We start from the raw sequence: 16,087 nt of genomic DNA on the forward strand, positions 1-16,087 counted from the left end.
GTAACTCACGATTCAATACTGTGGCGATATGTGGCCCACGATAATATCACGATACACGATATCTATGATATTTGATATATATTGTAAGAAATTTCATCAATATATCACGATATATGTGACTGAAAAAGAAAAAATACCCATAAAAAGGAAAACGTCTGTAGTTATGCATTTATTCAATGCCAAAACTTAGTACAATGTACAAAGAAGGTGCATTTGTATAAACCTCACTGCCTGCTAGTCTTGTAAATGTAAACACTGTACAGCTAGACAAATTGAAGTGCATGAACAATAGTGTGGTGACAACCGCGTAAATCCATTATGTGTGTTGTAATAAAATATAGATTTTTGCCGTCAGTTATCGATTATTTATTGCGACAGAGAGCGCAACAATATATTGCAATATCGATTTTTTTCCCCACTAAAACACCATGCTGAAATTCTGTAGTCTTTCATGGTTACCAAGGTGACCAGCCCAGACACTAAAGGTACAACTCCCCCGCAGAAGTCAAGGAATCATCTGAAGAGACTGACCACAGCTTCAGTCTGTGTAAGCTCTAATAAAGTCTGGACTGTTGCAGATCTGCTGGTCTGCCTGGTGTCATTGTGTTGCTGCATGACCCAGTTTTGGCCAAACTTTAACTTAAGAGTGATAGATGAAATTTTTCAAAAATGAAATACCTATAAGCTGGATCAGCCCTTTTCATTCCCAAAGCATTATAACATAATTTTGTCAAAGCCCCCAGCGTCTCTGAGATGTGCACAACGTGCCCTTTAGTGTTGGTGCACTGACTCTCATGCAATAAAAAATATTTGAGCCACAGAGCAAATGTTGCAACCAGCATTAGGGCGTGTTTATGAACCAGGAGAAGAAGTAACTCCCCCGGTGGCCAGGTGGGGTACGGAGGAAAGGCCCAGAACACATGTTTCCCATTTTCTCATTCTCATTAATGTCTTTTTCACTCGCCGTTTAATTCAATACCTAGGAATCACTCTTGACCCTCAACTCCTTTTCAAACACCAGATAAAAAAGATTGTGAACAGAGTTCACAAGTTTAACTTGTCCAACTTCAAGTTTATTAGGAACAACCTACCTCTAAGACAGCAAAAATCTATTTTGATACCATGATCATACCACACATGTCCTACTGCATAACAAGCTGGGCAACAGCCTGTAAGACAACACTAAAACAAATTGAAATAGTCTACAAACAAGCCCTGAAAGTATTGGATAAACATACCATCATTGTTAGATATTAAAAAAGCATGAGCGCTTAAACTGGGACAACATTGTAACATATAGGCCCGGTTTCACAGACAAGGCTTATATCAAGCCAGGAGTAGGCCTAAGTCAGACTAGTAAAGCTAGGTCATTTAAGTGGCTTGCATGAGCGTGGCTTATATTTGTCTTAGTTAGTCCCAGACTGTGGAGTCCTGGAGTAAGCTTAAATGAGAACGCCTCATTAGCCTAAGTGGGAGCACAGTCTGTTAGCCTAATGGTGTTCATAAAAACCTGGAATGGAATTGAGGACAGTTTTGCTGGAGGGAATTTTGACACCAAACATGGCTGAAGGTAAAAGAACACGCTCAAAGAACTATACTGAGTATGAAAAAAAACTCTACTTAAACACATTTTGGGAAATCATGCTGTTATTGAAAGTAAAGGGCATAGTGCTGCTGTTGAACATAAGAAGAACTATGCGTGGGCTGCCATTTGCAGTGAATTCAATGCAAATGAAAATGTAACCACACTTTTGTGTCTAACAGTGTTCTTTTCCCAGAGGAAATTATTCTAACCCTGGTGGAAGAGCCAGTGCACAGTGACTGTGCACCCTCCACATCTGGCATGGCATCCCAGAGAAAAGATGCTGTCAAAACCTTCCAGCAGAGACCAAAAAGGATGTCAATGCATGAAAAGTTAACCTTAGAAGTTCATGAGCAGAAAATGAAATATCTGAAAGAAGAGCATGACATGAAAATGAGAATTCTACAGGTTGAATTGGATATGAAATTAGAAGAGAGAGTTGTTCAAAGAAAGATAGCTATGTAATGTAATGAAATACACTTGACAAGAGTGTGAGTATTGTAGTCCCCCCAACCTAAATTTTAGGACAGCCTTGGTTGAGTTTCTCATTTAATTTTTCAGCACACTATTGCACTGCAATATTGCACTGCAATGTGAAAGCAGCTCTGAGTGCAAGTCCTCGTTGGACTGGCATGGGCACATCTGAATCATTCTGGTCTTCCATTGGAGGGTCAGGACAATTATACTGCTTCAGGTAGTTGTGCAGCTTCAGGTAGTTGTGCAGAACAGTTGTAGCAATGATCACCTTCCAGCATCTTCTTGGCTCAAAAGAAGTGTATTGCATAAACACTGGAATTGATTTTTCCACACTCCAAACATACGCTTGATCATCCCTCTAGTGCGAATATGAGCTCTGTTGTATCTTTGCTGCTCAGTTGTTGTGGGATGTGGCCAAGGCGTGAATAAATAGGAACTCTGAGCATATCCATTGTCACCAATTAGTATTCCACTATGTTGCCCTCTCTCAAACTGAGCACACAATGAAGAGTTGTGAAAAATCCTTGAGTCATGTGTTGCTCCCTTCAAACGGGCAACAATGTTTGGAAACTCTAAATTGGGAGTGCATACAGCCTGAACATTGATGGAAAACCAGTTCTTACGGTTCCTGTACTCCTCAGCATCAGGAGTTGATGGACACTTGATTTCAACATGACATCCATCTATACAGCCAATCACTCGTGGGAAGTTCCCATATTCGTAGAATCGCGATTTATAGTTGGTTTGCTCAGCAGCATCAGGGAACTTAATGTACAGATTTCTCAGTTCACAAATGGCACTGCAGACATTGTGAACTATTCTACACACTGTTGCTTCACTGACACCACACAATCACCAGTTTCACGATGAAAGGTTCCAGATGCCAAGAATCTCAAAGTGATCAGAACTTGGAGAGAACTGGGTACAGGCCTTCCTCTTTGAGACATGGAGGAAAGTCTAGGCTCAAGCAAAGTAATTATCTCCAGTACATCTTCTTTGTACATACGAAAGCGGTCTCGGAAAGTTATTTCATCAAACTGATTCAATGGATTACTCCTATCCACACGTATTTGTCTGGCTGGCCTCTGTAGCGAATATTGGTCTTCATTTAGATATTCCAAATACTCCAAGCTCCCAAACCATCTGTGCTCCCTTTCACAAAAAGTACTAAGCCGAAGTTAAACCTGCCTCTTTGCAGGATTAATATAAACTTAAATTTAGTCCTAGAGTAGCTGTAATCCACCCTCTTGCAATTGGCTTTGTTTAATCCAGAACAGACTAAATCTAAGACTATTTTAAGATATATCTGTGCAAGTGACTTAAAGTTAAGCCAGCTCAAACAGCATTTTAGTCTGAGACTAGGCTTAAGCCTTGTCTGTGAAACCGGGCCATAATGATGCTATTTTGATCTATAAAATCTTTCATGACCAGGCTCCACCCTCACTACAAGAATGTGTGAAAAGAAATTCAAACAGATGAACCAGAGCTGGTGTTAGAGGCGACTGGATAGTTCCTTTTAGAAAAAGTGCTTTTAGTCGAGCCACTTTTTCAGTTCGTGCCTCTCACACCTGGAATGCAACACCAATGATACATGAACTTCCCACTCTGACCTCTTTCACCAAACATTTTAAATCCTGGCTATTGGAGGAACAACACTGTTATCACAACCAGGCTTAAACTTGTGTAGTATCTCTTAATGTTAATTATCGGTTTTAATTAGTACGTATTAGGGCAATGTGCAACGCAACACGCACTTTGTATGTCACACAACTTGGATACTCTCAGTATATATGTAATATTACCATCGCTGGTATTTCATTATTGTAACATGCATTTTTTGCTCAAGTCACTTTAAACTCAAGTCACTTTAGATACAATCCACACTGCTTTTAAATGCTGCTAAATTTATTTTGCTACTATGTATGTTTTATGTTTGTTCCCTTGTTTGATTGTATTGTTTGAGTGAATTGTTTTTATGTTTTCTGTGGGGACTGTGGATGGAAACTAGGATTTCTGCTAAAATCTGGTGTATTTACACTGCTTAATGTAGTGTTCATTAGGGGGCACGGTGGCACAGCAGCAGGTAGTGCAGCCGTCTCACAGCAAGAAGGTCCTGGGTTCGATTCCCGCAGGGGACGCTGTGGGCGCTGATGTGCGTGTTAGTTCCCCCATGACTTCAGTGCCCACACCCTGGGTGGGGTTGGTGAAAGGGCCTTTCTGTGTGGAGTTTGCATGTTCTCTAATGGGAGCTACTCTCACAAAAACATGCAGCAGTCCTGGGCTATACATGCCCCCTCTGGCCAACCGGGGCGCCAGATGGGGTGGGGAGGATCTGGCCGGAATAACGTGATCCTTCCACGCGCTACGTCCGGCTGGAGAAACTCCACCCTGTCTGGTGAAAAGATGCAGCTGCTCACTCCTCAGGTTAAGGAGGAGACCTGAGCTCAGTGCAGGAACTCCCAGGGTTGTTGGAGGATGGCAATGCCCAGGACTGCTAGGTAGGAGCACTGGGTGATAAAATGGGGAAAAAACTGGGATAAAAATATATTAAAAAAAAAAAAATGTAGTGTTCATTAATATGCATTGTCCCGTCTAAATAAACTTTGATTTGATTTGAATGGACCAGCGCCACTCGCAGCCACAGCGAGAACTGGAGGTCGTGTCCACGTTCAATGTCTTTTACCTGAGATATACTTGCAGTTCAGACCGCGTACGCATCAGGGCCGCCATGCGTAGTCTGCGTTCATTTGACACGTTGACGTGCACGTTCTCAAAAAGACACTGAACGCGTACGCGACCTGCAGTTCTAGCTCTGCCCGGGAGTGACGCCGGTTCCGGTCTGATACCAGCTGGTCACAAGTGACGACTCGGAGGTCGCTGGCGCCATTTCCTTTGCCGAGATCGCAACCAAAGCAGTGTTATAATCTCCTACATCATCCACTATTGTCATGTTAACTTGTTAGTTGTTCTTATCTGCTACTGCTACTACCACTGCTGCTACCGCTGCTACTACCTCTACTACTAATTATTTAATCACTTTTCCAACTGTTGCTCTGCTTACTGCCCCCTATCGGTCACCGCCGGTACGACGCGCTCTCCTCGCGTACTACGCGAGCGACGGGGTTGGTGGTGCACGCGAACAGAAGTGAACGGACGCGAACGCAAGCACCAACAGCAAGTATATCTCAGCCTTTTACGTGCACATCGACACATCAAATGAACGCAGGATACGTGTGGCGTCCATGATGCGTATGCGTTCTGAACTGCAAATATATCTGGGGATGTTTATGGGCTTCAGTGGGCTCGGCTCTGTGGATCAAGGTCCTCCTGCCCTGTGGTGGTCTGTGGGGAATGTGGCCACCCATCAAGTACCAGCTGGCCTTGCCCCCTATCCTCATGCCCTCCTCCTTCTGCTCCTTTACATGACTTATCCACACATTCACATAGGACCTTGAGGAGTTGCGTGGTCGGGGAAATGCTGTTGTACATGTCCTGAAATGCCTGCTCCTCAGTTTTTAATAACATCTTAGAGATCTCTACAATCAACAGATGTACACCTCACAAGCAACCTTGCACATAGGGTCCTCGCAGGGGGGCACTGTCAAGTGTAGCTACTGGCATAACCACACGGTGGCCTCACCTCCCCCTCCCCATTTCGTTTTAACTGCATTAAGGCTGGATTATGGTTCTGCAACAAATCGACGCCGAGCCTACGCCGCAGGTTGTGCTGCGTCGCGCAACCCACGCTACACGTCACGCTACACGCCACGGCGTGCCTGACGCACCTCCCACAAATTGTAACTACGCGTCGAGAGGTCGCAGACCAACGCAGACCGAGAGGGCTGTGATTGGTTCGGTTGGTAGCAACGCATTTCCAGTTCTGGTTCGTGAAGCAGTCATGAACTTTCAGCGCTCTTTTCTTCGTGTATGTGTGATTTTTTTTGTTGTGTTTTTTTTGCACAATAGTTGTCCTTATCCCTTTGATTCACTGTGACCAAAAAAGCCGGATAAACCATTCAGGAAAAGATCGCACCTCCCTAGCGTTCGTGGGGGGTACTGCACCGCGGCGAAAAGGAGTGTTGGAGAAGTCCGAAGGGTTCACGACGGCGTCACGGCAACGGCGTCACGGCAACGGCGTCACGGCAACGGCGTCACGGCAACGGCGTCACGGCAACGGCGTCACGGCAACGGCGTCACGGCAACGGCGTCACAGCAACGGCGTGTGCTCTGCGTTGGTTTAACGCAGAACCATAATTCAGGCCTTAGTCACACCCATCAGTACCGGGTCTCCGGAGGGAGATGGGAGTGGTGAGAGGATGATGTCTTTGTCAGTGGATGTATGTTGGTGTCTCTGCGTGAATGGGTGAAGCCCTTTTGCTGTTGGGCTTGTCTGGCTGGCTCCTTGTTGGCGGAGTGGGGGGTTTCTTGCTTTCCGTACCCATCTCTGCTTCCCCCAGCCTTTGGGTATCGGCCGTGTGCCAGCGTCGGCTGTTGAGGGTGGCCCCGTCTCTCCAGGTGGGCGGGCGTTTCGCTGGACTCGAGTACACTCAGTTCTGCAGGTAGGTCCTCTGGCTGCGCTGGAAGTTCTTTGAGAGCCATCGCCAATGATTTAAGGTCATTGGCGAATGATATAGACAGACTGCACATTGGCAGATATAACTATTACAGGCTTTTTTACAAAATAAATAAACACAATCTACTGTATAACTTAATGGAAGTGCCTGTGTTCCCGGCCCCCCCCCCCCATCCCCGGTCATCCCGTTGCTGCTTCCACCTGCCTACGTGGATGTCTGCTGTTGCTGCTTCCGCCTGCCTGCACCCCCCCTCCCCCCCCCCCCACCTCTGGTCATCCGGCTGCTGCTTCCACATGCCTGCTGTGCTGCTGACATCCCTGACTCCCCCAGTTTGGCCTTCGGCAGGAGGGTCCCCCCTTATGAGCCTGGTCCTGCTCAAGGTTTCTTCCCTCCTTTTTTTTCCTTGGAGTTCTTCTTGCCACTGTTTGGCTTAAGACTTTTCTCCCACTATGGGAGTTTTTACCTGCCATTGTTTATATAATAATTGCTCGGGGGTTTATGTTTATGGTTATGTTTATGTTTATGTTTATGTTTATGTTTATGTTTATGTTTATGTTTATGTTTATGTTCTGGGTCTCTGGAAAGCGTCTAGAGACAACATCTGTTGTATTAGACGCTATATAAATAAAATTGAATTGAATTGAAAAATATAAACACATACTTTCTTCTTAAATTTGATACAAATACAGATACGCAGATACAAATTGCGGTACGAAATCCATGAGGCCACATTTTGGTGTTTTTACAACGGTCCATAGTTCTTGCTGGTGCTGGTTTGAAGTCCCTCCCTCTACGTTACGTCATGCTGAGACTTCCTCGTTCTCTTCGTCTCTGAGTCACTGACTCATGTACGCCCACACCTTGCCTCCGTCTCTCTCTGCTGCAGGAACGAACATGGAGACCGCAGGCAAAGTAAGTTTCCTCAATCTCTGCAAGAAATATTATGCTTTCTCTCCGTTTGCACCTGATCATAACGTAATATATAGCATTTCTTGTTATGAATAAGGCAAATTTATGTTCACTGACGCGCTTTAATGACAATTATTGAAGGACCTGCAGGGTCAGTGAGTTTGACCTGGTATGTGCAAGTTCTTGCAAGGCTTTTTCTTTAGCTATTGGTGATAACTTTTAAATCACAAGTATAGAATGCATTTACAAAACAACGTTACTGATTACTGGTTATTGATTTTAGTCACCTCTGACCGATTTGGCATCAGTCAGGAAGTAACTGAAAGGTTGCAAAGCTGAATGAATAACGTTGACCAACATTATCAGTAAGTGCTGAAAGAATCTATTGGAGGTTTTACATAAGGGCATGCTTGGAAACGACGCAAAGGACAACTAAACCGCTGAACAACAAGGGCTCACTACTTGCAAGTTAGATTTCAACAGCAAATCGGCAATAGCCAGTACTGGAGTTGAGGGGGGATGAGGGGGGATGGCATCCCCCCTGAAATAAATACGGTCCAAATCATCCCCCCTGTAAAACTGCCATCCCCCCTTTCCATCCCTTATGTCATTTCATCAATGAATGTGGTTTTACTGCTATTTCAACATTTAGAGTCATCACCAGAAAAATAACACCAGAAAAATAACTTATTTGACAATTTTCACCTGTTTCAAGTAGATTTTCATTTGAAATAAGTAGGAAAATCTGCCAGTGGAACAAGATTTATCTTCTCATTACAATCAAAAAAAATCTTGTTCCACAGGCAGATTTTTCTACTTATTTCAAGTGAAAATCTACTTGAAACAGGTGAAAATTGTTGTTTTTTCCAGTAATGAGTCTTGTTTTAAGTGTAATGAATGTAATTATCCTGTGAAGACAGAGTCATATTGATAAGTTCAGAAAAGTTTTTTATTGTTGTGTTTTGATGTATTTGATGTAAGCCCAGTGGATATTTAAAGCTTACAGAAGGCTGCATTTAACTGCTGCTATGTCATTCCTGCAGTATTTCTGCAGCTGTTTTGGTCACTGCTATTATTTGTAATATATTATATTATTTGTAATCAGCACAAATTATCTGTCCCCATATGATAAAATCCACCATCCCCCCTGATTTATTTGTACAACTCGAGTACTTGCCCATCCCTTCCCACAGTGGAAAACTACTACATTTATTCATATCTTTCAGCAGGAAGTCATTTAAACCCAACTCATTTATGGATATCTTATCGTTCATGTCATAATGGCATCTTGATTTATGGGATAAAATACTACTCTGTTATCATATGATTAGCCTATATTAGGCAAAAAAGCAATGAGGAGATAACACATGCAAACAACAAAGGCTTCAATTGATAGGGACCATAAATATTGGACTCTGGATCAGTGGAAAAGGGTCCCATGGTCCAAGATGACTAATCCTTGTTCGGGAGTGGCCGTCTCAGGGTTAGGAGAGCCACAGATGAACTGTGCCTACAGTGCAAGCCTTTAGAGTTGTTTCTCTTGATGAGGTGTATCGTAATATCCCCCAAAACATATTCTATCATGACAATGCCAGGATACATCGGGTTAAATTGTAAAAGACATGTCCAGATCTGAACCTCCACTGAGAATCTTTGTGGAGTCAAACTCCTTTTGTCATGTATGCAAAAAAAAAACTCCCCAAAACAATCCTGGCCTTAACTTATAAAAATGATGTGTCGGATGCAAGAGGTAATCACATTTTTCCAGTGGTCTCGCAGAACTTCAGTGTGTAACTTACATTTTCCCCAGGCATCTGTCACAGGCTCTGGAAAACAGCAGTTCATTCACAGTGGGCTTTGTTCGCCATGAGTTCAAACATGCCAATGTTTGTCTTTAGGTGATTAAGTGCAAGGCAGCGGTTGCTTGGGAACCTGGGAAGCCTCTCTCCATGGAGGAGGTGGAGGTGGCTCCACCTAAGGCCCACGAAGTTCGCATTAAGGTAAAGCTGTGCACGACATTTACCTGCGCTGAAACCTGAATTTTGATGCAAGGGTAACTTTTAACCTGTCTTTATTTCTTTTTGACTGTGTGCAGTCTTAGTGTACTTTTGAAGGTGTTTCTATCATTTCAAAACTGAGAAATGATGAAACTTTCCACCTTGCAGAACCGTTTTCCTTCCTATCTCATTCCTTGGCCTTTCATTTTAACAGAGGTGTCAAGTAACAAAGTACAAATACTTCGTTACCTTACTTAAGTAGAAATTTTGGTTATCTATACTTCACTGGAGTAATTATTTTTCAGACGACTTTTTACTTTTACTCCTTACATTTTCACGCAATTATCTGTACTTTTTAGTCCTTACATTTTAAAAACAGCCTTGTTACTCTATTTCATGTGGGCCTTTAAATAAAAACTATCCAGTTAAATTGCTCCATCCGGATAGAGTGAATTTGGTTGTGGTTGTTTCAGATGTTCTTGTCCAGTTTTGTTCTTACATCCGTTCCCTCAGATTCCTGCAACTAAACTTGGATGTACATTCCAATAAAGGTTAGGATAAATGATAACATGCCTCTGAAGTTTGACTTTTTGCACCATTACAATACTTATAGGCACCTAGTCATCATATCTGCTGCTCTCTGAAACACATGTTAATGCTCAATAGTCACATATATGGTTCTTTAATATATTTATATTAACACATGTTAATGCTCAATAGTACACATATATGCTTCTTTAATATATTTACATTATACTAAGATACATTCATTTTCAATGGCTTTTGTCCTTAATGGCTTTTTCCCCCTTACATTACTTTTACTTTTATACTTTAAGTAGTTTTGAAACCAGTACTTTTATACTTTTACTTGAGTAAAAAACTTGAGTTGATACTTCAACTTCTACAGGAGTATTTTTAAACTCTATCTATACTTCTACCCGAGTAATGAATGTGAATACTGAAGACACCTCTACCAAGATATCGGCAGGTTATGTTGGTTGTAAGGTTTGTATTGTAAATGACCTGGTATGACCGTGTTTCTCAGCTCTCTGCTACGGGGGTGTGTCATACTGATTCCTACACTCTGAGTGGCCAAGACCCTGAGGGGATTTTCCCCGTTATCTTGGGACACGAGGGTGCTGGGATAGTCGAGAGCGTTGGCGAGGGAGTGACTAAATTCAAGCCAGGTGAGCTGCAGCCAACCACACCGTATGAGCTTAAATAATTAACTCTGAATATGGAATTCTTATTCTGTTTTTACATTTAGGTGACACCGTCATCCCATTGTATGTGCCGCAGTGTGGCGAATGCAAATTCTGCAAAAATCCCAAGACCAACCTCTGCCAGAAAATTAGGTGTGTGACTTGAACTTTAGAAGAGAAAAGAAAAAGCTTTCCCTGTGGCAAACCCAACCCAACATGAGTCACCCATTTGTTTACACATGAATATTGCAAAGTCATCTTTACCATGCAGTACTGGAGTTGTAAAAAAAATCAGGGGGGATGGTGGACTTTATCATATGGGGACAGATAATTTGTGCTGATAACAAATAATATAATATATTACAAATAATAGCAGTGACCAAAACACCTGCAGAAATACTGCAGGAATGACATAGCAGCAGTTAAATGCAGCCTTCTGTAAGCTTTAAATATCCACTGGGCTTACATCAAATACATCAAAACACAACAATAAAAAACACTTTTCTCAACTTATCAATATGACTCTGTCCTTCACAGGATAAGTAACATGGATCACTGCAAAAACTCACAATCTTAACAAGAATATTTGTCTTATTTCTAGTTAAAATGTCTCATTTTAGAAAAAAAAAATCTCATTACACTTAAAACAAGACTCATCACTGGAAAAAACAACAATTTTCACCTGTTTCAAGTAGATTTTCACTTGAAATAAGTAGAAAAATCTGCCAGTGGAACAAGATTTTTTTGCTTGTAATAAGAAGATAAATCTGTTATTAATGTTAAATATGTTAAATAAGTTATTTTTCTGGTGATGACTCTAAATGTTGAAATAGCAGTAAAACCACATTCATTGATGAAATGACATAAGGGATGGAAAGGAGGGATGGCAGTTTTACAGGGGGGTGGATTTTGACCATTTTTATTTCAGGGGGGGGATGCCATCCCCACTCATCCCCCCTCAACTCGAGTACTGTCACCATGAATGTCCCTCGTTGCAGAGTGACCCAGGGCCGGGGCCTGCTCCCCGACCAGACCACGCGCTTCACCTGCAAGGGGAAGCCGGTGTTCCACTTCATGGGGACCAGCACCTTCACCGAGTACACGGTCGTGGCCGACATCTCGCTGGCCAAGGTCAACCCCAAGGCCGCCCTGGACAAAGTGTGCCTGCTCGGGTGTGGCATTTCCACCGGTTACGGTGCTGCTCTCAACACTGCCAAGGTGAGCTGTAACGGATGAGGCTACGTTAGTACAAGAAGCAACTTTATCAACACTTCTTCATGCATGAAACGATCGCCACATAGTATCTTTTCAAAAATTCAAACGGTCACAAGTTGCGCCTGCAGGTTAATCACTCCTGTTTCATCGTAACCTGATATCAATCAGTTGTTTGGCTTTTTGTGCCAAAGTCTTAATTTAGATATAGAAAATGTAAACATTCTTTGAGATGTATGTTGAATTCACAACATACGGTGCGACGCGCACCGTATGCTGAACCCTACGGCGTAGGCTCTGCGTCGATTTAACGCGGAACCATAAATCAGGCTTAACACGGAGCTATTTAGAGCCTCTTTTGTTCTAATCACCGGAGGAAAACTGCTAAAAAGACCCGCGGCCACTGACTGGACTTAAGATAAGGGGACACTGCTGCTTGCATGCCTTTATTTTTATGATTGTTTGCTGTGGTTCGCCCTGCTGCTTTTCCGTGCATGCTTCGCCTGTCGCTCCCGGCTTAACTCTCCGACGCCGCTGTGAGCGTATGGCTGGGTTGGAGGAGGTTTGGAGGAGGAGCGGCGCAATGATTGACAGGAAAGGGGGAAAAGGAAGCGTTTTTCACGGCGCAAAAAAACACCGTCATAAAAAGCCAGGAATGGAGTACTAGAGTGAAGTTTTTCTTGTTACACTCTTTTAGACACATTTGAATGGATGTTGGCCAAGACTTTTAATAGTGTTAAAAGCATGTTAAAAATGATGTCACAATACCTTTAAAGGAGGGAGGGGCTCTCATTTTTTATTGGAGAAAAAACCCCTAACCCTAACCTCTCAAAAAGCTGTTCAGAATCTTGCCTCTTTCCAACGTCTTCCAGAACTTGTTTTTGTCGTAATGTAAGTTGTAAAAAATCCCGATATAATAATATTTGTCAATATGATTACATTAACAATATCCATTTATAAATTCCTGCATACGACACGACAGCGTTTTAATTCTCCCCCGTCCCCCCAGGTTGAGCCCGGTTCCACATGTGCTGTTTTTGGACTCGGAGCTATCGGCCTGGCTGCTATTATGGGCTGCCAGGTGGCCGGGGCCACCAGGATCATCGGCGTGGACCTCAACCCCGACAAGTTTGAGAAAGCCAGGGAATTTGGAGCCACTGAGTTTGTGAACCCAAAGGACCACAGCAAACCCGTCCAGGAGGTTCTGGTGGAGCTGACCGACGGGGGGGTGGACTACTCATTTGAGTGCACTGGAAATGTCCAAGTCATGGTGAGGACTCGGGGTCTGTTCAATTTGATGGTTTCAATTACACAACGCATTATGCACAACTACAGGACTGTCTCAGAAAATTTGAATATTGTGATAAAGTCCTTTATTTTCTGTGATGCAAAAATGTCATACATTCTGGATTCATTACAAATCATCTGAAATATTGCAAGCCTTTTATTATTTTAATATTGCTGATCATGGCTTAAAGCTTAAGAAAACTCAAATATCCTATCTCAAAAAATTAGAATATTCTGGGAATCTTAATCTTAAACTGTAAACCATAATCAGCTATATTAAAATAATAAAAGGCTTGCAATATTTCAGTTGATTTGTATTGAATCCAGAATGTATGATATTTTTGTTTTTTAATTGCATTACAGAAAATAAAGGACTTTATCACAATATTCAAATTTTCTGAGACAGTCCTGGATATTTTTTACTTTTTTGACCCTTTCCCTGCATGTGTGTGTTAAGTGTACTGCTGTTGCACAAAGTGAGTTTCCCCATTGAGGGAGAAATAAAGGATTATCGTATCTCATCTTCTGTAAAAAACGTGGGATTCCTGTTAATCCATCACAAGAAAGGAAGTAAAACCAGTGACAACGTTAATTGTTTCAGAGAGCTGCTCTGGAGGCGTGCCACAAAGGCTGGGGTGAAAGTGTCATCATCGGCGTAGCTGCAGCCGGCCAGGAAATCTCCACCAGACCCTTCCAGCTGGTGACGGGCCGAGTGTGGAAAGGCACCGCCTTCGGAGGTGAGGAACTCATATTGCTGTTTTTGTATGATTTTTTTTTTTTTTCAGTCGGGTCAGGGTCATGCACAAGGTCTTTTGGTGAAACAGTGCTTTTCAAACTGTTCAAATGTTAATAAAGTTCTTATTTTTGCCATCTGAGAAAATTAAATATATTATATTTGGTGCCTAACTGTTTTCCAAGTATATTAGTGCGTGTGTGAATGAATAAATGAGACGTAAAATGTAAATTTCTTTGTAGAAAGGCGCTTTATGAAAATAAGTCAATTTACTTAGTTTACAGCGCAGTCTTGCCACATCCAATATGGCTGCGACGTTGACGTATCGCAGCAGCGGGCAAAACCACTCGATGCGGCGTCTACGTATATATGTCTATGGTTTTATACTATAAGGCTTGGTCGCCAAGTTGCATTCTGGGACGCGGCGGCCATTTTGGCAGCGTTGTGAGAGTAAACAAACAGCAGTGTAGTAGCACCAACAGACGGAACGCAAAAAGAATATGTTAAAATGCCAGAAAGCATCTGGAATTTACCGGGATACTTTAAACAAAGAAGCCAGGGACCGGTATATGGAGAAAATAATGATTATTAACGGTTTGGATTCATATGAAATCCCTACTAAAGAGTGGAGCTCCTGGTCAGAGCTCCACAGTTCTGCACAACCGGCGTCTTAGGCTACCTTGTTTAGGAGTGTTTGGCAGCTGCTTTGGTAAAAGTTTGACTCGCCATGTGTTTCAATAAATTAGTATAATAGTACAACATACAGTACATGTTTTGTATTACTCTTTTTTTATTCTCGCTTCCAGGCTGGAAAAGCGTGGAGAGCGTTCCCAAACTGGTGGAGGACTACATGAGTAAAAAACTGAAGGTGGACGAGTTTGTGACTCACACGCTGCCCTTTGACAAGATCCATGAAGGATTTGACCTCATGCATTCTGGAAAGAGGTGAAACCTATTTCTTTTTTTCCCCCAATTCCATGCCTATAAAGCTTATTTTGTAGTTTTAACTCTATGTAAAGCCTGTTTATATTTCTCCATTCTTGCCTTTTGATTGGCGATTAATTTCCCAGCCTATTTTTTTTTCCTCTTCTTTTTCTCAGTATCCGTGCAGTGCTGACGTTCTGAAGTGCCTGAAACAGCATCCGTCCCATCTGACTTTCAAATGTTCTCCTTTCAAAGCTGTAGCACTTACTTCACACTGCTTAACTTTCACAGTATAATTTCACTGTTAAGAATAAATGTTAAAAGCAGAACACCTGTTTAAAGTTTTTATTCTGTCAATAAAAGAAACTACAAAAAAAGCCCTTCAAACCTATCATTGCAACAGATGCTGCCCCTTCGCTCCATTAAGTCACTTTTTTCTCAGCCCATAGCTTGAAAAGGAACACATTGTGACAACAGACTACATGCCAGATATTGAAATCATAGTAAAATACATTAGTAGTTCAAGAATGTTGCTTACAAATTTCCGCAGTTTGAATGTTTGATTTCAGTATTTTGTACAGAGAGCCACATTTGTGGCATTAGTCTCCTGTTCTTGTGCCTATAGGATCTTACTTATATATTGTAAATTGCCTGTAGCTGTTTGAGGTGATATAGCTTGTGTCTTGCCTAATATTAGGGCTGTTTAAACTTGATCTTGGGTATTTGGGTCATAATATCCAAACAGCACAGTGGTCTCACAATTTTCAGTGCACCTCTTAGGCTGAAGTGATTTAATCACCACCTCATTATGACAAAATCAGATTCAGGCATTTTATTGTCATTATACGAGGCATACAACGAAATTAAATGCAGTACGGAGTGGTGTTTTCCTTTCAAACGCTTTTGACTGATAAAAGTAATGCCCATTGTCGGAGGATGGAGACGCACATTTTGATGTATAACACACCTGGGTGCACGTTACGGTTGGGGCCGCATTAACGGCTGAAGGAATGGCATAAATTGCGCCAAAATTACACGATTAATTCAAAATAGCAGACTTCCTGTTGGGTTTCGGGCCATGGCACCAAGAGACTTTTCTTTAAGTTGCGACATGATACAGGTGTGTACCGATTTTCGTGCATGCACGTCAAACCGTATTGTGGGGTTTGAGGCACCAAGTTTTCTAGGGG

General features: G+C 42.3%; 1 protein-coding gene across 1 annotated transcript; it reads left to right on the forward strand.

The window, feature by feature from the left end:
* The first annotated feature begins 7,444 nt into the window (after nt 1-7,444).
* Nucleotides 7,445-15,226, forward strand: LOC133456669 (alcohol dehydrogenase class-3-like). Its single transcript, XM_061735195.1, has 9 exons — nt 7,445-7,545; nt 9,441-9,542; nt 10,585-10,726; nt 10,807-10,894; nt 11,740-11,959; nt 12,963-13,223; nt 13,842-13,977; nt 14,780-14,918; nt 15,074-15,226. The coding sequence occupies exons 1-9, from the start codon at nt 7,480-7,482 to the stop codon at nt 15,096-15,098; spliced, it is 1,179 nt and encodes a 392-aa protein (XP_061591179.1). The 5' UTR covers nt 7,445-7,479; the 3' UTR covers nt 15,099-15,226.
* The last annotated feature ends 861 nt before the right edge of the window (nt 15,227-16,087 follow it).

Source organism: Cololabis saira, chromosome 12 (assembly GCF_033807715.1).
Source record: "Cololabis saira isolate AMF1-May2022 chromosome 12, fColSai1.1, whole genome shotgun sequence".
Lineage (NCBI taxonomy): Eukaryota > Metazoa > Chordata > Actinopteri > Beloniformes > Belonidae > Cololabis > Cololabis saira.

Excerpts from the sequence above, each read along its gene's own strand:
- LOC133456669 (XM_061735195.1), top strand. The coding sequence starts at position 7,480 with ATGTACGCCCACACCTTGCCTCCGTCTCTCTCTGCTGCAGGAACGAAC. Across the intron at positions 9,543-10,584 it reads CCCACGAAGTTCGCATTAAG|CTCTCTGCTACGGGGGTGTG; the intron begins GTAAAGCTGTGC and ends CGTGTTTCTCAG. Across the intron at positions 11,960-12,962 it reads CTGCTCTCAACACTGCCAAG|GTTGAGCCCGGTTCCACATG; the intron begins GTGAGCTGTAAC and ends CCGTCCCCCCAG.